At 45.4% G+C, this 22808-nt stretch overlaps 1 protein-coding gene across 6 annotated transcripts in view; it reads right to left on the bottom strand.

The window, feature by feature from the left end:
• ASAP2 (ArfGAP with SH3 domain, ankyrin repeat and PH domain 2) overlaps positions 1 to 22808 on the bottom strand; it is a 178527-nt gene that overhangs the window by 113438 nt on the left and 42281 nt on the right. For all 6 annotated transcript variants that reach the window (XM_041754374.1, XM_041754375.1, XM_041754372.1 and 3 more), the window contains exon 2: positions 2711 to 2783. In XM_041754374.1, the coding sequence (XP_041610308.1) occupies positions 2711 to 2783 (73 nt within the window). The remainder of the gene's footprint in view (positions 1 to 2710; positions 2784 to 22808) is intronic.

Here is a 22808-nt window from a genome sequence, read left to right on the forward strand (position 1 = left end):
GTATTTAATTTTTTTAGAGAGAGAAAGTGAGACCACACACACACATACAAGAGGTGGGGGAGGGGCAGAGAGAGAGAGAGAGAATCTCAGCAGGCTCCATGCTCAGCACAGAGCCCAACATGGGGCTCAACCTACAACTTTGAGATCATGACATGAGCCAAAATGAAGAGTTAGATGCTCAACAGACTGAGCCACCCATGTGCTCCTCAACCTGAGATCTTAAACTTTTCTTTCTTCTTTTTTTAAAAAAAATATTTTATTTATTTATTCATATGAGAGAGAGAGAGAGAGAGAGAGAGAGAGAGGCAGAGACATAGGTAGAGGGAAAAGCAGGCTCCCCGCGGGGAGCCCGATGCAGGACCCGATCCCAGGACCTGGGGACCATACCCTGAGCTGAAGGCAGACGCTCAATCACTGAGCCACCCAGGTGCCCCTTAAACCTTTCTTTAGTTCTGAGAATTTGGCAGCTATTATCTTTTAAAAACTTTCTCCTTTTCCATTTTCTTTTCCCTCTTCTACAAGTCTTTTTGGATGGGTGCTAATACTCACCCCTCTGAATCTATTTTCTTTGGCTCTGGATTTTTATTTTACGCTGTCCATTCCTTTAACTCATGTTCCGGCAACACAGGGCCTCACTAATCCCCTCTTCCTATGTGTGCAGCCTGCCATTCAGCAAGTTTTAATTTCAACAATTATGTATTTTTCTACTTCCCCACCTTTTACTGGTTCTTTTTCACTAGTATCTTTTCCAGTTCCAGTAATTAAATATCTCCCTTGCCTTTTTTAAGGATGTTAATCACATGCTATTATTTTAAAGACCTGTTCTGATTGCCCTATTAATTTCATTTCTTCAAGTGTAAGCTCTTCACTGTCTTGACTGGGGGACGGGGGGCGGACATCAAATGTTAGGCTATTCTTAACAGCATTTTTGAGTGCAAAGAAGTGTCTCATTTTGATGAAGTCTGATTTGTCAATTTTTTTCTTTTATGCTATTGCCTCTGTGTCCTTTCTAAGGAGCCTTGGCTGCCCCCATGTTGTAAAGATGTTCTTCTATGTGTTCTTCAAGAAGCTTTATAGTTTTAGTTTTTACTCTTGAATCTATGGCCCATTTCAAAGTACTGTTTGTGTGGGGTGAGAGAGAGGGCTGTTCTGATGGAAAGATCCAGTTCTTCCAGTACCATGTGCTAGAAACACCCTCGTCTCCCCACAGGACTGCCTTGGCAACTGTGCAGACAGTCAGACACATCTCAGTGAGGGTCTATATCTAGACTCTGTCTTTTGTTCCACTGATCTCTTGTTGGCCCCCTGCTGGCAGCACAGTCTAGACCACTCCTGTCTCACAAGACTTGAAGGCAGATGGTTTAAGTTCTCCAATCTGTTTCTGTCCCAAGATTGCTTGGGATATTCCAGGTCCTGTGTGTTTCCATATACATTTTGGAATCAGCCTGTCAATTTCTCGTGGAGGACTTTTGATTAGGATTGTGGTGCATCTTGAGATCAATTTGGGGAGAACAAACACTGTGATTATATCAAGTCTTCCAACCCACATATATCATACATGTCTCGTTTATCTTTAATTCTGACAGTGGCGTTTGGTAGTTTTCAATATAGAGTTTTTGCACATCTTTTGTTAATCTGTTCCTAAATATATTTGCCATTCCTGATGTAATACCAAATTTGTAGCTGAGATTTCCTACTGGCCTCGTCACAATCTTGGTTTGCAGAGCCCTCCCTGGGGGAGGCATATGCAGTTATTGGAGCTGGTGCTCACAACAGCAGAACTGGGGTGGGGGCAGGGTTGGGCACAACAGGCACTTCCAGACCATTCCGCATCCCTCCCTCCTTTTGACCACCTATGGCATTCTCTGTCCTTCTACTCCAGTTGCTACTGTCATGAAAGGGAACACCTGAGGGTGATCCAGTGGCCTAACTGCTTCTGTAGGCACTGAGCCCTCCTCTTGGGGCCCCAAGTGTGTTTCTGTCACACTCGACAGGTGGTGTGCTCTCCCAGGAGCCAGTCTTACTCTCTGTAGTCCATCAGCTGGTTCCAAGGTCTCTGGGAGCTCTTACAACCTTTAGCCCTCCAAGGCTGCTACTAGCTTGTTTCTGAGAAAAACTATATAGTCATTTCATGACTTTAAAAAATTATTTTCTATCACCTGTAAGGTTTTGAGCAGGGGGCAGACCTGTCACATATGCACAGCCTGAAATCTTTAAGTCAGAGAAAAGTTTATTAGTCTAGATCAGATATTACTTTGAATAGTTGACTGTGCTTTTATGTTGTCATTCCAAATAAGAAAGGCAAGCATTGGATGAGAGAAACGGAAGGGCCATTCTAACATGATTAACACACAAACCAAACAACGGAGGCAGGAATGAGGCTGGTGTCCTTGCCGACCAGTTAGACAAAGCTGGTTCATGCAGGGCTGTGGTGGGAAACTCAGCTACACTTCAGAGAACAGGAAGCAGTGCATGGGATAGTAGGAGGGTGGGGAAAGGGGGTGGCAGATGAACTGCCATTCCAGAATTAGACAATGAACAAAACAAAACACACTTCTAAAAACTAAACATCCGACTCAACTTCGTAATTTGCAAGCCTAGAAAAAAAGGTTTAACTGGTTATTCATTAATGGTGATCTCTATTATGGCATCAGTATTGCTAATGCAAGGATGTGCACAAAGAAATCTCTAGGAAAGAATGCATACTCACCCAGCCCAGAGATATTTATTGCTTTCACGGATTTCTTCATTTTGTAAAGAACCATCCGGTCCACGTCCAAAGCCTAAAACATAGAGAAGTGGTATTAATTACAAGGTGTTTACAAGGTGTTTGAGCTTAGATCATGACTACCAGGTGATGGCCTTGTGACAGCCACTCTGGAGGCCACTGTGGAGCTGTTTCTTTGGGACAAATACTCAGTATGGCATGAAGATGGAGTCATCCCCAAACCATGGGTGCTGCATCCACTTGAAGCATGTGAGCCACCTCTGCCCACACTACCCATTGGATGTCCACCTTCTACAGTGAAAAGGGTTTTAACTTAGACCGACTCTATTTCCACCAGGTCTCAGTTCTCCCTGCAAACAAGGAAGGCTCAGACATGTGCCCACCTGCCAGGTGCCCCTTCCCAAGAGAGGCAAAGAACAGGGAGCAGGGAGAGGAGCGACAAGGGTGTGGTGAGGCAGATCTACCATGAGTGTGTCCCCACCCTGGCAAGACCTCCCTGCCCAGAAGCAGCAGGGTCCGGTGGAAGGCAAACTCACTGGATTTGCAAACACCCAGACATGAATTTGTTCAGGTTAGAAAGCATGTTCTTCTTAAATCCTCTCCTAGCCTAGGTTTCTCTTCCAGAACTAGGGTGTGACAATACCTACTCTGCAAGGCTGAATGATTAATTAGACTCACTTAAGTATTTAATATTCCTTTATTATACTTCACTTAGTGTTACACTTTAACAGACCAATCATTACACAGCAGCAGCATATGGCACTTACCATGCCTAGCACATAGTAAGTGCTCAAGTAATATTTGCTCAACGACTAATCAAATTAGGAGTTTTAAGTATAGCTCAGCTTTCTCAAAAGTTATAGGGGTAAAATTTCCCTTTAAGCCAATTAAACACTACAGAAGAGCAATGTGTCACTTTCAGTTGTGACAGGAAGAACAGGGCATTTGTAAACTGGGACAGTGAGATCACCCATGACAGGGTCACTGCAAAGAACTGAAGAACCATAGGGGAAACAGCCAGCCCAATATCTGGTATACAGTGACACTCCATAGTATCATTATTACTTATCAGGAGTTGCAATCATAAAAAATTGCAAACGACTGTCATCACAGGTATAACACACCACCTCAGAGCAACAGCAGAGTCCTTTATGTCCAGCCTTCCTGAATAACTTTTTTTTTTTTTTTGAGAGATAAGAGCAGCGAATGTGGAGCAAGGAGAAGGGTCAAAGGGAGAGGGAGAGAGAAAACCTTAATCAGGCTCTATGCCCAGAGTGGAGCTTAACCCAGGTGACCCCTGAATCACCTCTTGAATCCAATTTCAATATAAGTCCCATTCTAAAGCAACAATGACTATTTTTATTTTTTTATTTTTATTTATTTTTTTTAATTTTTTATTTATTTATGATAGTCACAGAGAGAGAGAGAGAGGCAGAGACACAGGCAGAGGGAGAAGCAGGCTCCATGCACCGGGAGCCCGACGTGGGACTCGATCCCGGGTCTCCAGGACCGCGCCCCGGGCCAAAGGCAGGCGCCAAACCGCAGCGCCACCCAGGGATCCCTATTTTTAAAAAGATTTTTTATCTATTTATTATTTGAGAGAGAGAGAGAGAGAGAGAGAGATTGAGCAGGGGGAGGGGCAGAGAAGAGGGAGAGACAAATCTCAAGCAGGACCCCCTGAGCACAGAGCCCAGTGCAGGGCTTGATCTCATAACCCTGAGATCATGACCTGCACCGATATCAAGAATTGTGGATGCTCAACTGACTGAGCCAGGCACCCAGGTGCCTGGAGAAGTGATATTTTAAGGTTTCTTTATTTATTTTAGGGAGAGAGCAAGCATGAGCAGGGGGAGGGGTAGAGGGAAAGGGAAAGAGAAAATCTCAAGCAGACTCTGGGCAGAGCATGGAGCTCAACATGGGGCTCTACTCCTTCCCCAAGATCATGACCTGAGCTGAAACCAAGAATCAGATGCTTAACTGAGCCACCAGGCAACCCAGGACAAGTTATATTTTAAAAAGCATTATTGGGGCACCTGGTAGACTCAGATGCAGAGCATATAACTGAATCTCAGAGTCCTGAGTTCAAGCCCTAATGCTGGGCATGGAGCTTACTTAAAAAAAAAAAAAAAAAAAAAAAGGCATTATTTTCCGACACACTATAGGAAGGGGTAGGTAAGAACTGGCACAAGAAAGTAAAAATTTCTTGTAGAAAACTAGCTTTTCTTTTCCTAGATCATCTCTGGTCTGTTCTTGACCTTCCCTTGGGATAGGAAAAGGGATGTGGAAACAGAACATAACCCAGGAAACTCACTGTTGAACTCCTTCTCTGGGAGTCTCACCAACTTTTACTCCTCAGTCTGCCACCCAGCAAACAGTACGCTGCAGGGCATGTGATGACTTGCAGGGTTCTGCCAGTGACAACAAGAAGACAGGATTTGTTCAGGGCTATGTCAGAAACACCGGCTCCTGAGGCTTTATCGACAGTGTGTCAGAGAGTACAACTCTCACAAAGACACAAGTTCAATGACTTATCAAAGCTCTGGAAGGTCCCAATCCCCAGGTGAAGGGCCATTACTGAAAAACATATATGATCTAATCAGCATCTACTCCAGTGCTTGCAGAGTTTGGTCCGGAATTGCTAGAACAATCTCTGACCTGCCTTCAAGTAATTACACCCGCTCCTCCTTCTAAAGCTTCCCACAGACAGCAGAAGATGCCAACACTGGCCCAGCCTACCTGGAAACACAAGTCAGCCAAGATTCTCACGAAGCCCTTTCCACGGGCTACGAGGTATGAAGAGAGAAAACATCACCCACAGGAGAGAGATGCAGGACACAAGTTCAAGGGGCCCCGCCCCGCCTAGGAAGCCGGTGCTGTTTCTGCACATCCTCAGAATGGGGCATCAACTCTGGGCAGCTCGAAAACCTCTTTGTGACCTGGCCCCCACTGCTCTTCCAGCCCCATCTCTTGACCCCTTCCCCAACCGTGCCCTACGATTCCCTCACAAGAACTCCTGCAGCTCCCCTCAACCTTCTTCCTCCTCTTTACTTCTGAGCACTGTGCACTCTCTTCTCTCCTTCATAAGCTCTCCTGCCTCCTCTTGACACGTTAGTTCAACTCTGGCTCCAACTCCAACTCTGCAAGTTGATTTAGAGACATGTCCTCCTCCTGAAAGCCTTCTCAGATGGGCTAGGTACTCACCTAGGCTTTCCCTGTAGCACCCCATACTTACTTGGTAGTTGGTCTGGTAAAATTTCCTGTAGCACCCCATACTTACTTGGTAGTTGGTCTGGTAAAATTTACTGAGCACCTACTTGCTTAGTACTTAGCGAGCTATTAGAGACACAAATGGGTGAGCAAAACAGGGCCAATGCCCATGCCTGTATGGAATTCATAATCTAGCAAGATAATCCCTTAAATAAACACAAAGCCAGAAGCCCAGGCCTATCATGTACATCACCTGCTTTTCTTTTCTTTTTTTAACATTTTATTTATTTGAGAGAGAGAGCCCAAGCCAGGGGAGAGGTAAGGGAAGCAGCAGACTCTCCACTGAGCAAGAGCCTGAGGCAGGGCCCCAGGATTATACCTGAGCAGAAGGTGGACGCCTCACAGACTGAGCGCCCCCCAGGCACCCCCATGACCTGCTTTTCTATTTGTCCTGCTCCGCTCAAGACCTGTGCTGCTTAATGTGGTACCTACAAGATACACATGTTTATTGAGCATGGAAATATGGCCAGTGTCACACATTAAACATAGTATTTTGGACATAATAGGTTAAGTGTTAATAAAATTAACCTTATGTCTCTTTTTACCTTTCTCAATGGTCTGTAAGGGCAGGAGCTTGCTCATCACTGTGTCCCTGGCACCCAGCAGAAAGCTGACATACAACAGGACTCAACAGGCAGTTCTAAGTGAGCCTGAGACCAGAAAGGCAGGCAGGGACTCAAGAGGCTGCCATCGGTGTTCGGCTGAGCCCGGACATGGTGGGAAGCTACCGAAGAAGGCTTCCCAGCAGGGGAGAAGGGAGAGTGCACTTGAGGTCACTCAGGCCACAGCAGGAACAATGCATCTGAGCAGGCAGGAAGTGGACTTAGGGAAAGGATCTAAAGGTGAAGGACGCAGCTGGGACCCATGATTGGGAAGACACATGGGATGGGTACAGGGCAGCACACCTCACAGAGAAGTCTGTGAGTAGTCAGAGAGATCTACTCTGCCTCCTGCACGGATTTGAGCTCTCCAGCCTCTGGCACTCTAAAAGAGAACAGAGTAATCTGTCTACAGCCCTGCTCAATCGTGCTGAGACAAACGGCAACTGGAGTAGTCATATATCTCAGTGTGGAAGGCAGACCACAGACGAAATATGCTTCATAACACTGAACTCTGACAAATTTCCTCCCACATTATACTGTGTGTCACACCCCTCCCTGATCTTTTCCTGCATAGAAGTCTTGTAAAAATAGGCCACCATATGGAATCTTCTACCTGTTATTAAAGGGGATGTGCTGTTTCCTGAACTCATCAAAGAGTGGATAAACGATAACTGTTGCTTTTCTACAGTCTGTTAAGAAGAGCCTGGAAATAAAGGTGAGATCAGCGTAGAGGTAATTTTAAATTAAAACTGCAAGAGGGAAAAGTAATTACCTCCCCACTCAAAAACAAACCCTTCATTATGATGCATACTTACAGATAATTAAGATTAAACTTGGTCAGGAGAAGTCAGATTGATGAAGAATGAATGCTACAAAAGTCTTCCGTCAATTACATATAAAAAAAGCACTGGAATCCTAAAATAATTATAAATAGCACAACTCGAGAGCCTCAAGAAACCAAAGGTGTCCACCAATCAGGGTGAGATTTCAAACAGACTGGGCACTCGCCCATATCCTCCTCTCCCAAAATCTACCCACGCTTAGAAGAAGGGAAAAGGGCTGTAGCCTTGGCCAGAACGTGTGTTTAAAAACTATAAACACAGGCAAAGACTGAATAGCCAATGCGGGCCTACGCGGGAACAGCACAACAGCTCTAGTCTGGCCAAATCCCATTAGTTCTGAGGACCTACACTGCAGTTGACCTTTAGTTTATAAAACAAGTTTCACAGAGTAAATTTATCACATAAACAAGACAGTAGGGATGTGTCTCAGATATTTCAGAAGAAAATAAACAATCGTTTCTGACCACTCCAAAAGCATCTCTTTTGATCCCTGAACCATTACACGAACGGCTGGGGTTTTGATTTATTCCTGCAAGCAGCTCCTCGCAGTCTCCACGGCTCAGTCATGGTCACGGTCACGGTCACAGGTGGTGGCTCCCAGGAGGGCTGCAGTGTGAGAAAGGGAAGCCCTCCCATGAGGGGACACAAAGCCCTTTGCTCTTTCCCTCTTCAGGAAAAGGAACCAATATGGTAACCACTAGCCATGAATGAACATGGAGAATACAATTAATTAACATTTTGTAAAAACAAAATCCAGTTCCTCATGTCTCGCCACCTTTCTCAGGAGCTGCTCAGAAATACACAATCTGTTTCTAAACATGCCACCCACTTTATGCTCTTCCTCTGTACCTACAGATCCTTTGTGTGCCATCCCCTAGGGCAGTCCCATAAGCCACTGGCATCCTCTGTGGGGAGGGAGTCCTCTCCTCTTCCCCACCCCACCCTGGGCTCAGCACAGAGGTGACTGTGTGACCTATTGCCCTTCGGAGGCTGAAGTTCATCTTTGTTTCCAGAGCCTACAGCATCCCGATGCTGGATGGTGAGGCCAAATCCACAGTCTGAGGAGCTGAGCCTGGAGCAGGTGGGTACCTGATGGCAGGCCAGTTTTTGTGTGGCCGCAAGCTAAGATCTGCACAGATGAAGATTACAAACTGATTTAACAATGAGGCAAAGGGGAATACTAGCTTTGACCACAATGCAGAAATCTTCCCAGAAAGAACTCCCTGATTCTGATTAGTAGACTGACATTAGCAAAAAAATTGTCCTCCAGTATTATATTTTGAACTTTGTTTAAAAAAATTATGGAAATTTATTTTCTCTCTTATTAGTACTGATACAGTATCTTCAATTTTGCCCCTAGGCCTACAAAGCCTTAAATATTCACTGTTTGGCCCTTCACAAAGTCTGCTGACCCATGGCCCTAAGGATCCACACAGAGGTTTCTCTAACACTATCAGCTGGCCCAGTTTCCTCTTGGCACAGCACCAGTTTGGTCCCCAGCAATTCAAACCAATCCAAGGGTGGGAAGGGGCTGGCTTCATTCTTGGAATCCAAAGATGCTGCCTGGAGGAAGAGAGAATGGCCCCCGATTTGGCCTCCTGGGAGGCCTGCTCCACTCTCCTGTTCCACCTCCTCTCTCTCACTCCTTTAATGAAAAGCTAACCTGAGAGGGAATAACATTTTTGAAAGACACAGACCAAATAACAAAACAAAGCAACACCCAGATCTGTTGGATTTTCCCAAGGATGGCTTTGCCATGAAAGAACCATACAAATATTTAGATGGCAGCTTTGCCTCCTCACACATTTGACTTTACTTTTAAAGTAACACAGAACATTAATAACAGTGTCAAATATTTCCAGAAGCCTTCTGGGAAGCACAGAAATGCAGTGTGGCCTGCAGGCTCAGTTTAAAACCAGAGCAATAATGGATCTACCTCCTCCTGGGAATAAAGCAGAGGCCTGGAGAATAGCAGGTGTCACAAAGAATTATGATCAAATAAATATCCAAGCTAAATCAAGCTGTGTAAAACACGTATGCATAAGGACACACTAAAAGGGCACATTTGGCATTCTCTAATAAAACTAAAGTTACCCATAGTATGTAGACATCTGTACCAGAAGACAAGGGTGTTTGTGGCACTCTTCCAAATAGCTGAAAATGGGACAAACCCAAATCCCTGTTGAGAGTAAAATGGATGAACTGTTGCACGGACACAGGCAAACTTTATCCACTCAGAACCTAAAGGAATTTCACAAAAATGTTAAGCAAAAAGCAGCAAGTTGTAGAAGTATACATGCAGTATATGACCATAAAAGTTTAAAGAAATAGGAAAAACTAAGATTATATTGTTTATGTTTAGGGATGTATATACTGCCAGTAAGACTACAAATAGAAGTGAGGAGTTTGCAGTCGGCCTGGCGGCTACTCTGAGGGTATTGACAGAGAGGCAGGCAAGTGCTCTTAGAATGCTGACTGTTGGGACACCTGGGTGGCTCAGTGGTTGAGCATCTGCCTTTGGCTCAGGTTGTGATCCCGGAGTTCTGGGACTGAGTCCCACATCGGGCTCCCTGCATAGAGCCTACTTCTCCCTCTGCCTGTATCTCTGCCTCTCTCTGTGTGTCTCTCATGAATGAATAAATAAAATCTTAAAAAAAAAAATGCTGACAGTGACCACGAAAGACAGGTGATGAGTGTTTGTTCATAATCATTCTTTAAATTACAGTATATTTCCTAATGAGTGTGTGTTTGTGTGTGTGATATGCTAATTTGAATAAAAATAAATTTAAACCCTTCTTTATGCTCACAGGGGTAATATATTAGCTTAGCATTTCGGTCACATACAATGAGTGTAAGGAAATTAGAGATCCCCTAGTCCCATTTCCAAGGCATCCGAGAGCAGATGACCTAAGTCAGTAGGCTGGAGAGAGAGGTGAAGACCATGTCCTCAATCACAGGTAGCCTGCAACAGATGCATCCAAAGAGATGCTGTGTGTGGGGGGGGTGGTCCAACTAAGAGAGAGGGGCACCAGCATACCCAGCCTGAGTGCATGAGGTTGATCCTGACCCACATGAGTATAGAGGACTTGGGAGACATGGAGAGCAGAAAACAATAAGGCAACTTCCAAAGATCAAAATGCAACATACTTTTCTCAAAATATCATCTTGGGAAGTAGGAGAGTACAAGATGACTTACTGAACCAACTGAACACACATACACAAAATTGTAACCAAGAAATAAACTGTTATAAACTAGAGGAAAGTAAGTGTTGTACTACACACACCAGCTGACTGTGTATATAGAAAGAGAGGAAACAAATCATCTTCATTGTCTCAGGGAAAGTTGGAGGGCTTTTTGAATTTTTCTACTTTTAAACTATTGTCAACATGAGTACATTATACTTGAAATTTTTTAAATTAACAAAAAAAGTACTTCGATATCCTGTGCTATTATCTTCTACAATTACTTTCAGATCGAACAGGATATTGAGGATTTAACTTTGAGCACAAAAATGTACAAAAGAAACAGACTAAACAATAAAGAAAAATACTCAAAATGGCATCTTTCCATACATAAATATACACATAGGAAAAAAAAAGTTCCAAAGACAGATGAATCCAGCACCGGGGCTCCATAAGGAGATGGAAAAGACCATGAAGGAAGACTCATTTTTTGGTACTGTTCGAAATATTTACTACAAAGATATACCTATGTGTGATTTGTATGGTTAACAATAAGCAATGGAAGATAAACAACTCTCTGGAATGAAAAGGAGTATCACTAACCCAACCTTACTGGCTGAGAACATCAGAAGTTGGACCTTAGGAAGCTAAGAACTCATAAAACATGAAAATCACTGAAGGTTCTGGGGCAGAGAAAAGAAATACAAATCAGGGATCCCTGGGTGGCGCAGCAGTTTAGCGCCTGCCTTTGGCCCAGGGCGCGATCCTGGAGCCCCGGGATCGAATCCCACGTTGGGCTCCCGGTGCATGGAGCCTGCTTCTCCCTCTGCCTGTGTCTCTGCCTCTCTCTCTCTCTCTGTGACCATCATAAAAAAAAAAAAAAAGAAAGAAAAAGAAATACAAATCAAAAGAACAAGGCACTAGGTGGTAGAGAGGGCTGATGGTGTGAAATACAAAACAGGGGCACTTGGCTGGCCCAGTCAGTGGACCTTATGACTCTTGATCTCCAGGTTGTGAGTTCAAGCCCCATGGTGAATGTAAACATTATTAAAAAAAAGAAACTTAAAAAAAAAATGAAAGACAAAACTAAACTGGTGTCACCATGCTGCACCCTGAGTTGGCAGCTGAAGGCACTGCTTCCTGCTAGGGTCTTCTGGAAAGTAAGCTTGCCAGAGGGAGCAAAGGGCTTTACCAAAGCCGTTACTACTCTTCTGTCCCAATCCAACTGTAGAAGTACATCCCCATGTCCTCCCTCCTTCCCACACAAGTTATTTCTACAAAAATGTTCTCAGTAGGACTTTGAAAAGAGAAAAAAAAAAAATAGGCAACACCCCAAATACCCAACCAAGGAAAATAACCAAACTATAGGACCCTGACACAAATTCTGGAGAGTTGTTACCACGACTGAAGTGGACTGTATCATACTACGTGAAAACATTTGGGCGGGGGGGAGAACACAGACAATGTGAAAATGCCATGTTAATAAAGGAGAGCCTTGAGGGTCGTCAAGCTTGAAGACCCAACTAACCACAGGCACTCCTGTGAACCCTACCAACTGGAGACATCAGCCAGGAACTCAGGCATTTCTAGATCACTCTCTCAGAGAAACGGAAACAGAGGACAATGAATTCTAGCTTTACAAAAATGCTCACATCCTGATTTCTGCTTTGGGGGAAAGAGCCTCTGGGAGATCTAGGGGAGTTGAAAAGAGAAAGTTGAATTTTGGCAAGGCAGCTACAATACCCCAGTACCAAAGAAAGGCATTCCTAATCTCTATGGCCCTGGTGCCCCATTCCCAGAGAAGGGCCTGGCCTGAAGACCCCCTGACACCATCAACACTGCACCACTCAGCTCTGCTCCCCTGGCTTAACTACAGAGCCCAGATGCAAGCAGGAAGAGGGCCATCTCAGGGGAACAATCACAGGCGGAATGAGGAACATCATACCAGAAGGTGCGAGCACAGCACTGAAGGGTGGGGCGGGGGGGTGGGGAGTAAGGCCACGCACAAGGCCAGGCGCTGGGGGCCCCGGTGACACAGAAGCAGCGGGAGAGGCTGGGAAGGTGACCTTCAGTTGGGAATGAGGTCAGCCTTCCACATCTGTCCCTGTTCCAGAAGACAATGTAATCACAAGCCAGGCTGATTTCCCCAGGAAACAAGGATCCAGCCACACGAACTCCACTGCAGTAACATAAACAGGAGAAAGGAGATGTGAGAGAGCTGTTTTCTCTGAGCCCCACATGCAGACAAGGAGTACAAGGGAGGACTTTGCTTCCAGAGGCTCTGGAGGTCTGCCCAGAAACCATGGTTCACACTCAGTTCGTGGGCTCTGTCCCCAGCCTCATGCCTTCTAGCACACTGGCACTACCACGCCAACTGAGCCGTCGACGGCGGCTTCTCTGCCATCAATGGGCTGCCACCCTCGTGCGGCACTCTTTCAGAAAGTACATCTCATGACTGCAACTAGACTTTGGGTGATACACACATCAAAAAGGGAAAAGCCATCATTCCTTCAAGGCGCCTCATTCCCTTTCACCCCCATACCCCTAGCTCCACGATGTCACCTCCAGGGAGACACTGAAAAGAAAACCCAGTAGAATGTGTGATCTTACTTCTAGTCCCTCCATGCTGGATCCTGTAGAATAATGCAGTGGCTAAAAGTCACTGGTTTTTTAAACCAGATAGGGTTCTAAACCAGATTCCCCATATCAGTGCCATGACCTCAGAAAAATCACTTCCCCTCCCTGAGTTTGGTTTGGTCATCTGTAACTGGGGAATAACAATACTTGCTCCATAGGATAAGATTATCAATGTGCACAGTATCTGGCACACTGGAGATACTCCATAATTAATAGCTTTTAGGAGGTGCCTTCTGGGTCTCCAGGGGCTAGGTCTACACTATGCTGAGTAAGGGGGCTGGCCAGGAACATCATCATCCCAGCACTGTTGCAATTGGTAGGATAAATATTTTCTGGACTGATAGTGGTTATGGTAACAAGGAAAAAACTAAGAAAAAAATACCTTTGTAGCTCATGCCAGCCTTTCACTTGCATTAAAATAAGTTTTTTCCCATCAACATTTAAATTCTTCAAAGCATTCCCTGATGTGTTTCTAACTCCCCAAGGGGAGACATCGGCAAAGGCAGGGCCACATGACAAGTGACAGAGTAGGGTGCTGTGGGCCAACTTAGTGGAGGGGGTCATTGTCCCCTTTGGGGGACACACAAGGTCAAACGGGACACAGTGGGTGAAAGGGAAGCAGATGGGAACCTGGTGTCAGCCTGTCCCCTGCTCCCTATTCTGCAGACTCTTTGGGAACCCCACTCACAAAGTCAGACCTCCAAGCAGGCTGGCCCCTCTCACACTTATGTGACCCACCTGTGTCAATCCAGCAAAGCCCACATTCTGTGCCCACCCCCCACCTCAAGCCACACTGAGGGGAGGGGATCACATTGGACAGTCTCTGGGTTCTAGGAGTGTTCCCAGAAACAAAGTTACTTGGGTAAAGTCACTGGCATTTAAGAGAAATGCCTTTCAGTTCCAAAGACAGCAGCAGGTGAGTGGTCTAAACAGGCACCTACAGTTCCAAGAATCACAAAGCACTTTAAGCATCCACCACCTTGCACAATATTTACAACATCTTGTGAAACCACCACCAATTTCCCCAATTTAAAGTAAAAGCAACTGACTCAAAGAGCTGGACTTGCCCAAAGTTGTTTATTTGGCTTTGAACTAAAGAAAGGCTAGCGGAGTTCCAGCAAGCTGAGAAGCAAGCTTCCAGAATCATGTGGTACCCATCTCACCCTCCCACTACAGTTCATAACCATCTGGCTACCAGAGCCAGGATGAGCTCAGGGAGTGCTGGGGACTTCTGCTGTGACTTTTCCTGATGTTGGGGTAGACACAATCCCCTCCCCCCTCTGTCCCCCAGGCTTCCTTTAAGCCCCCTCCCTAGTCCAGGGATAAAACCACGTGGAGCTGCTCCTCCCATGCCAGAGATGCCCACTTCCGTTCACTGCGTGGGACTGCCCTGGCCTGTGGGACCGCTGCGCTCCTGCCACCCCAATGCACTGTACCTGACCTTCACCTGGAGCGCAGGCAACCCACCTAGACCACCTGATGTGAGCACTTCTGTGGTTTTAGCACCTTCCCATGGGCCAGAGCACCAGAGGAGTGGACAGAAGGCAGGTGGTAGAGCTGGGCAGTCAGCCACCATTCGTCTGTGTCCAGGATACACCCTCTCTCCTTGGGCTTTAAGGGGAAGACTAAAAGACCGTGTCCGTAGTCTCCCCATGTCTTGATCTTCCACTTCTCAGTTCCTGTTTCCCATCCCAGAGACCTGGCCCCACTGCCCCTCGATAGAATGGGAAGTAGGGAGGAGGAGGGAGACCCAGAATGAGGAAGGGAGAAGGGAGGAAGGAAGCACCAGGCTCGTTGAGGCCCCAAGTGGCCTGTCACACACTAAGCCAGCCTCTAAATGCAGCAGACACAGTTTCTGGAAAAAGGGAGGGAGAGCACGCAAGTGAGGCTGATGTGCTCACTGGATCTCTTGTGCCCCTTGCCCTACTGAGGTACACAGACTTTGTGGTGCCTTCCCTCCATCCACCGCTCCCTGGCTGCAAGTCTGTCAACTCCAGGAGCTAACCTTTTGTTTCTATAATCCGAGAGCCAGGCTGATGGGGATGAGGAAAGCTGAGCGGGAATGGCCAGGCATTTTTCCTGTCTGCAGACAACACACTCTGCACCCCATTTCATCCTTGTCACCCAGGTTTATCATGAAAGCCATCAGTGCAGTAAAGAGACCATGGGCTCAAGACACACAGACAGTGGACTTCAGTTCCCACATCTCCACACCCAGATTTCAGATCTCCTGGGCCTCAGGGTCCATATCCCTAAAATGGGGAAATAACATCCATTTGATATGGCTGTTGTGAAGATCACGTGCTAGGTATGAGCACAGCCCTGGCCACTGGAAAGCATCTGGGTTAATGTGAGGACACTCCCCTCTTGTCACCCCAACAGACAGCACAGCAGAGCAATCAGGTCGTCTGGTTAGTGCCTGGCTCTAGGGCAGGACAGGTCCACTGTAGATCTGGGTCTTTCTCTAGCTCTCCTCCAGTTATACCCCTTTCCACATATAGTAAGGGCCAAAGGTCAAGGGGGCCATCCTATAGGGAGCCCACAGCTCCCCCTCCTAGACTGCACTGTGGATACCTAGCTCCCCACCACCCCCCTGGACCAGCAGCCTGAGTCTGTGTGGGCTTCCTCCCTGAACTTTTCCCAAATGTGTTTAACCCTAGGTCCAAAGGGTAGCAAGACGGTGGACAGAGCTTGGACAGGAGGTGACCCCCACTGGTGTGAAAAGGTAAAGCTTATCCAGAGGCCTTGCTTTATAAGTGGGGTTGCCTACAGGGTGGAGGAGCAGAGGACAGGTTGACACCAGGTGCCTCTGTTCCCCTTGCACCTGGAACTGGGGACCCCTTCTCTGCTCTCCTTGACCCCAGGACTATGCAGGATCCTTTGGGGAGCTGAGAAGGCGTGAAGTTCAGTATCTTCTCCCAGCCTCAAACACAGCAGGGCTACCGGCTAGTGTACATGGCAAGTATCAGAAGAGTTCGTTTGAAGAAAATATACCTCTGCTAAAAACACAGATGCAATCTGGATCCTGCTGCCTAGAAGGACAGGAGTCCACAAAACGGTGCTGCATGGTGACCAGCAGGCCAGCCTCAGAGAGGGGTGGTCTGCAGGCCCCTGGGGACAATGTGGGAGCAGCAGAAGGGCCCATCAGATGCACACATCCTCGTCCCTCCTCTCTCCCTCTGAGTAACCATCCTCAAACAGCACCTACTCACCTAGGAAGCAGGAGTAAAAGATGTGACAGAAATTCAGGAAAGGCCAGCTTAGGAGGAGCCCAGAGAGCATGACCAGCTGGCAGGAAGGGCAGGTCATGGGGCCAGACGAGGCGGTGGGGGCAAGACGGGAAGTAGGGGGAAGAGGTGACAAAGGCAGGGCAGGGTCTCTGGCCCCGAGGGGTGGGGGGAGAGGACAGGACTTGCAGCACAAGGCAGGAATGGCTCTTGGCTATGACAGCTCAGAACCTTCTAGGGCTTCTGCAGGTCATTAAGGACTGTTTCAGTATTTGGGGATGTGAGCATTTCTCCTCAAGGATGGGCTTCAGACCATTAGTTTTACTTTCTTTGTCTGGTCTCCATCCAAAGAAAAGAACATCGGAAACCCCGGCTAATAAAACAAGAGGGATAGAAAGGGAAGGGCGCTGAGGGGAAGAGGTGGCCCTCCCCAGACAAGCCGGAAGCAGGAGGACCAGGCCCCGGGGCCGCGGTTGTCAGCTTCCCCACCACAGAGACACAAGGCCCAGCTGTACTCCGCGTTCCCAGAGGAACCCCAAGGTGCTGAGTCCTAAACACAGACACTGCACATCATGCTGCTGCTGGTGTGGGGGAAGGAGACAAGAGAGGGACAAAGACAGAAGGTGTACAAGTCAAGATTGCTCAGGTTTCTCGGCCAGAGAGTGCTCTCTGCCTTGAAGCTAATGTGCAAGGTTATTTATTTATTCACTGCCCCTCGAAAAGGCAAATATACAGATGACCCTCTCTCTTCCTCCTGAAAGCTGGGACACTGCAGGAGCCTAGGGAAGAGATGGCAACATGTCTGGTTCTTTTTTTTTTTTTTTTTTTTTTAAAGATTTTATTTATTCATGAGAGACATGCAGAGAGAGAGAGAGAGAGAGAGAGAGGCGGAGACACAGGCAGGGGGAGATGCAGGCTCCATGCAGGGAGCCCGATGTGGGACTCAATCCCGGGACTCCAGGATCATGCCCTGGGCTGAAGGCAGGCACTCAACCGCTGAGCCACCCAGGCATCCCAACATGTCTGGTTCTGCTGCTACAAGCCGTAAGGCCCAGGGATGCACCAGGCTTCCATTTATCAGCAACAGGGAACACTGGATTGTGCAGGATGAGGGCAGGTGTGTAGTGGGGGGAGAAGGCCAGGAGTGCTGGATGCCACCCAAGCTCTGACAGCCCCTCATATCTGGCCCTAGATCAGTGACTTCTCCTCCAAGGTTTGAGATGTAAAATCCTATGGAACTACTGTCCTCACGGCAGCTGCACTCCAGCTATGTTCAACTATATGGGATGTAAGGGTCAACTTTCCAGATGAAATGAAGAATCCTACTTGGAAGTGTCAATAAAGCCAAGTAATGACTAGCTATTAATACTATGAATAATCCTGTCCGAAATGTAAAAACCAATATTTGATAATGACAAGAGGTAATTTTCAACAAATTTTTTAAAAATTCCACTGCATTTCTCTGGCGTGGGTTTCTCAAATAGACTGGAAGAAATGTCAAGCGTCAGTGAGGGCAGCTCACTAGAAGGTCAGGTACAGACAGGACAATATTAGCAGGGGTCACGGGGGTGGCAGCAGTAAATCTCTTTTGTCCACATGGCACTTGAAACAAGAGGCGCTTGTATGTACGTTACAGCTGGTGATTCTTAGACTCCAGGTAAGGCAGGTAATATAACAAAGAGGAAAGTTGGGCTTGGGAAGGAAGCTAGGTCATTTTTTTCAAGGCCATAGGGTAAGGATAAATACCAACATGCTATCTTTGTGATTTCCTTTTCAGTTCAAAACTGCAGGCCCCTCCGCCCCCATTCCCTTAGCCTGTTGTTCTTTCTGAAATCATGTGTTGCTTCATCTATTCAAAGCAAACTGTTAAAAAGCCAAGAAACAAGGAACAACAAACAGAGAAAATAAAGCTATTTTCATTCTATGGAATAAACTGTAAAACCTCCAGTCATTCCATAATGCTTATTAGGCAGTTATTGTGTTCATGTAGCCGTGTGAGATTCTGTTCACAACCACTGCTTGTGACACAGCAATTGACACTTCTCAGAAACTGAGCCCCACGGAATAAAGACAACCAGCTCCTCGGGGACAGGGACCCACACTTTTGTCTCTGAATCCACAGCACCTAGTTCAGCTCCTGACACCTATAAATGCTCCATGAACATGGACTGCATGACACCACGTGCATCTGGTCTTCAGGGCACACCAATCAACACTGACATGGCTCTGTTGGGGAAAGGGTTCCTGCCGCAGGTAAGCAGAGCCGCATGCTGAACGCAAGGAACCGTTTGCTGGCAGGGAGCTGAGTCAAGATCAATAGAGAAGTAGGGCTCTCCCCAGCACCCCACTGGTGGGGAGTGGGGGATACACCCAGAAGAGAGACCAAGAACAAGAATGGGCCAGACAAATGGCAAAGGCAGAGTTGTGACGGATTTCATTCACTTGGTGGCAGTTTTTTTAAAACACAATTCCTCTGTATGCAATGGATTAGAAAGCTTATCTTACTAGTATACAAATTGTTTAGATATAGAACATCACGTCCTATAAAGTGACTCAGTGAAAACAATGACGCTGTTTTCATTCATTTAGAATTGGCAGCCTGGATGCCGATGGCCTATACTTTCACTTCAGAGCTCTTACACAAGATGGGGAAAATTCTGATTTGTACATATAAATAAAAACAGATGGTCACAGACATTTTTTTAAAAAACAAAACAAAACAAAACAAAATAGCCCAATATTATTCATTTAAACTAATTTAAAAGCTTTGAAATAGTAAGACATTTATTTCAACTCCCTACCACCCATGCCATCTAACACCCTCTGGAAGTCCTTATCTCAAATATGTTCGACAACTAAGCCCTTAAAACTTACAGTAACTGCTAAGCCTGTGAAAATATTATCATGGCATTGATTTGTGAAACATTAATTCCTTCTTGTACACTGACTGCTTTGCCTGACTTTTAACTGAAGATGGCACATGTACACACACACACACACAAAACACTGATTTTTTTTTAATGTGTGTGCTATACCTAGCACAGAGTCCAACACAGAGCTTGAACTCACAACCCTGAGATTAAGACTTAAGCTGAGCTTAAGAGTCACTTGACCTGAGCTGAGATCAAATGATGCTTAACCAACTGAGCCACCCAGACGTCCCAAAATACCAACCATAACATCCTGGCACCCACATATCAATGTATTTTTTTTTCTGTCTTGGTCACCCCAGGGTCCTGCTTGACACATAGCTGACATTCAATAAATATCACTAATGAATGAATGGTGCCACCAGGATAATCTGCTTTGCAGAGACCCTAGAACAGCTTTTCTCCTGCAATCTCTGTGAACATGTCTGAACCTATAATTGTGTCACTGATTAGGAAGGCTGTCAATCAGGCTATCGATCAGCATTGGTCTTTCTATGAGTTGAGATCTACATATGTTCCTTTATCAAAATAGGGCATTAAAAATCATCTAACTTAAGGGCTGTAGCACTCGAACAACTCCAGTTAATAAGTGTTCTTCAATACCAAATGAGTCACCAACAGGCACACAAATATGGACAGTGAATTTGCACCCCACTTATCATGAATGGGTTAAGTCCACTCTTATCAAGAGTTCAAAAAGTTGGGATGCCTGGGTGGCTCAGTGGTTGAGTGTCTGCCTTTGGCTCAGGGCATGATCCTGGGATCCAGGATCAAGTACTGCATCAGGCTCCTTGCAAGGAGCCTGCTTCTCCCTCTGACTATGTCTCTGCCTCTCTCTGTGTCTCTCATGAATAAATATATAAATCTTAAAAAAATTTTCAAAATGTTTTGGGATATCACCTCACTGCTAGGGGATGGAAACATGACAATATAAATCTTGCTTCTGACAAGTTTTTAATTTTTCTTCTTCTTTTTAAGGTGTACAATATAATGATTCAACAGTTCCTACTTGGTGCTCATTAAGGTAAGTGTACTCTTAATCGCCTCCACCCACTTCACCCATCCCTCCACCCACCTCCCCTCTGGCAACCACCAGTTGGTTCTCTATAGTTAAGAGACTGGTTTTTGGTTTGTCTTTTTTCCCCTTTGTTTGCTATTTTGTTTTTTAAAATTCCACATGAGTAAAATAATCTGGTATTGGTCTTTCTCTGACTTATTTTACTTAGCATTATACTCTCTAGCTCGATCTATGTCATTGCAAATGGCAAGATTTCATTCTTTTCATGGCTAAGTAATATTCCATTGTATGTGTATACACACACACACATATATATATATGTATATACACACAAACACATCTTCTTCAACTATTCATCAATCAATGGACATTTGGGCTGCTTCCATATCTTGGCTATTGTAAATAATGCTGCAATAAACATAAGGGCATATATATCCCTTCAAATTAGCGTTTCCCTTTTCTTTGAGTAAATACCTAGTAATGCAATCACTGGATCATAGTGTAGCTCTATTTTTAACTTTTCGAGAAGCCTCCATACAGTTTTCCACAGTGGCTGCTCCAGTTTGCATTCCCACCAGCAGTGCCAAGAAGGTTCCTTTTTCCTCTACATCCTTGCCAACGCTTGTTTCTTGAGTTTTTGATTTTAGCCATTCTGACAGGTGTGAGGTGCTATCTCACTAACGTTTTGATTTGCATTTCCCTGATGATCAGGGATGTTGAACATCTTTTCATGTGTCTGCTGGCCATCTGTATATCTGCTCCTATCTTCTGCCCATTTTTAACTGGACTGTTCAGCTTTCTGGTATTGAGTTATGTAACTGCTTTATATAGTTTAGATACTAGCCCTTCATTAGATATGTCATTTGCAAATATCTTCTCTCATTCCATATATTGTTGTTTAATTTTGTTGACTATTCCCTTCACTGTGCAGAAGCTTTTTGTTTTGATGTAGTCCCAGTCGTTTATCTTTGCGTTTCTTTCCCTTGTCTCAGGAGACATCTCCAGAAAAATGTTGCTATGTCCAATGGGTTTCTGACAACTTTTAAAAAGTTGTTGGCAATACTAAAGATAAAAGCAGTATAGGGGATCCCTGGGTGGCGCAGCGGTTTGGCGCCTGCCTTTGGCCCAGGGCGCGATCCTGGAGACCCGGGATCGAGTCCCACGTCGGGCTCCCGGTGCATGGAGCCTGCTTCTCCCTCTGCCTGTGTCTCTGCCTCTCTCTCTCTCTCTGTGACTATCATAAATAAATTAAAAAAAAAAAAAAAAAAAAAAAGCAGTATAGAGAAACCCTTAAGAACCTCTGGGGAACATTAGGGTCTCTGCATCAGTTCTGCCCCTAAATCCCTTCGTCATCTTGGACAAGTAGCTTCACCTCTGACAACGGGGAGGGTGTGAACTCCATAACCTGTAAGGGCACCACGTAGAACTATCCATGGTTGTTAACACACAGAACCAGCATGTCACCGCTCCAGTGTTCACCTACATCAAATCATTCCACAATAGCAAGATGGTGTGAGACCATCTCTTCATAACTCCACAGAAGAACTTTTCAAGTAAACTGGTAAACTGCAAGCTATGAATTCTTTAAATTTTTTTCTGTAAGAATTTATCCTAGCTCCACAGAATATCTGCAATATTATTCTGCTGAGTATATCTTTCAGAATCTTATGACAAATGATTGTTATTTAAATGTTCCGTTTCTCTTGAATGGCCCCTTTCAGTGAGCCAGTCAATACTCATTAGAATCTCTGCTCTCACAAGCATTTTAACCTATAAAAAGTAAGTTACATGGTGTAAGTAAACACATGTAGATCAAGAGAGTTACACAATGGCCAAGAAGAACATGAAAAGATGCCGAACATCATTAGTTATCAGGGAAATGTAAAATGAAACCACAATGAGATTCCTCTAACACACTCACTAAAATGGCTGATAATGCCAAGGGTATGAAGGGGCAGGAACTCTCACACATTGCCAGTGGAAATGAAAAATGGCACAACCACTTCAGAAACCAGTATGGCTGTATCTTAAAAACACATACTCACCATATTACCCAATAATCCCATCCCTAGGTATTCACCTAAATCAAGAAATAAAACATTATGTCCACACAAAGACTTCCACTCAAGGGTTCATGGCAACTTTATTCATAATAGTCAAAACCCAGAAAGAACCCAGATGCCCATCAACTGGTCCTGATAAACAAATTATGGTATAGTCACACAACAGAATATACCCAGGCATCTGTCTGTATCTCCAAGTACCTTCAAAGGCCTTTAGAATAAATTTCTCTGGATTCACTGGTTCTTCAATCATTTAAAGTCTAATGCAGTTCCAATAGCTGTCGGTTCCATCATCATCAGCTGTCCATCTG

This window comes from Vulpes lagopus, chromosome 5, assembly GCF_018345385.1.
Source record: "Vulpes lagopus strain Blue_001 chromosome 5, ASM1834538v1, whole genome shotgun sequence".
NCBI classification, from domain to species: domain Eukaryota; kingdom Metazoa; phylum Chordata; class Mammalia; order Carnivora; family Canidae; genus Vulpes; species Vulpes lagopus.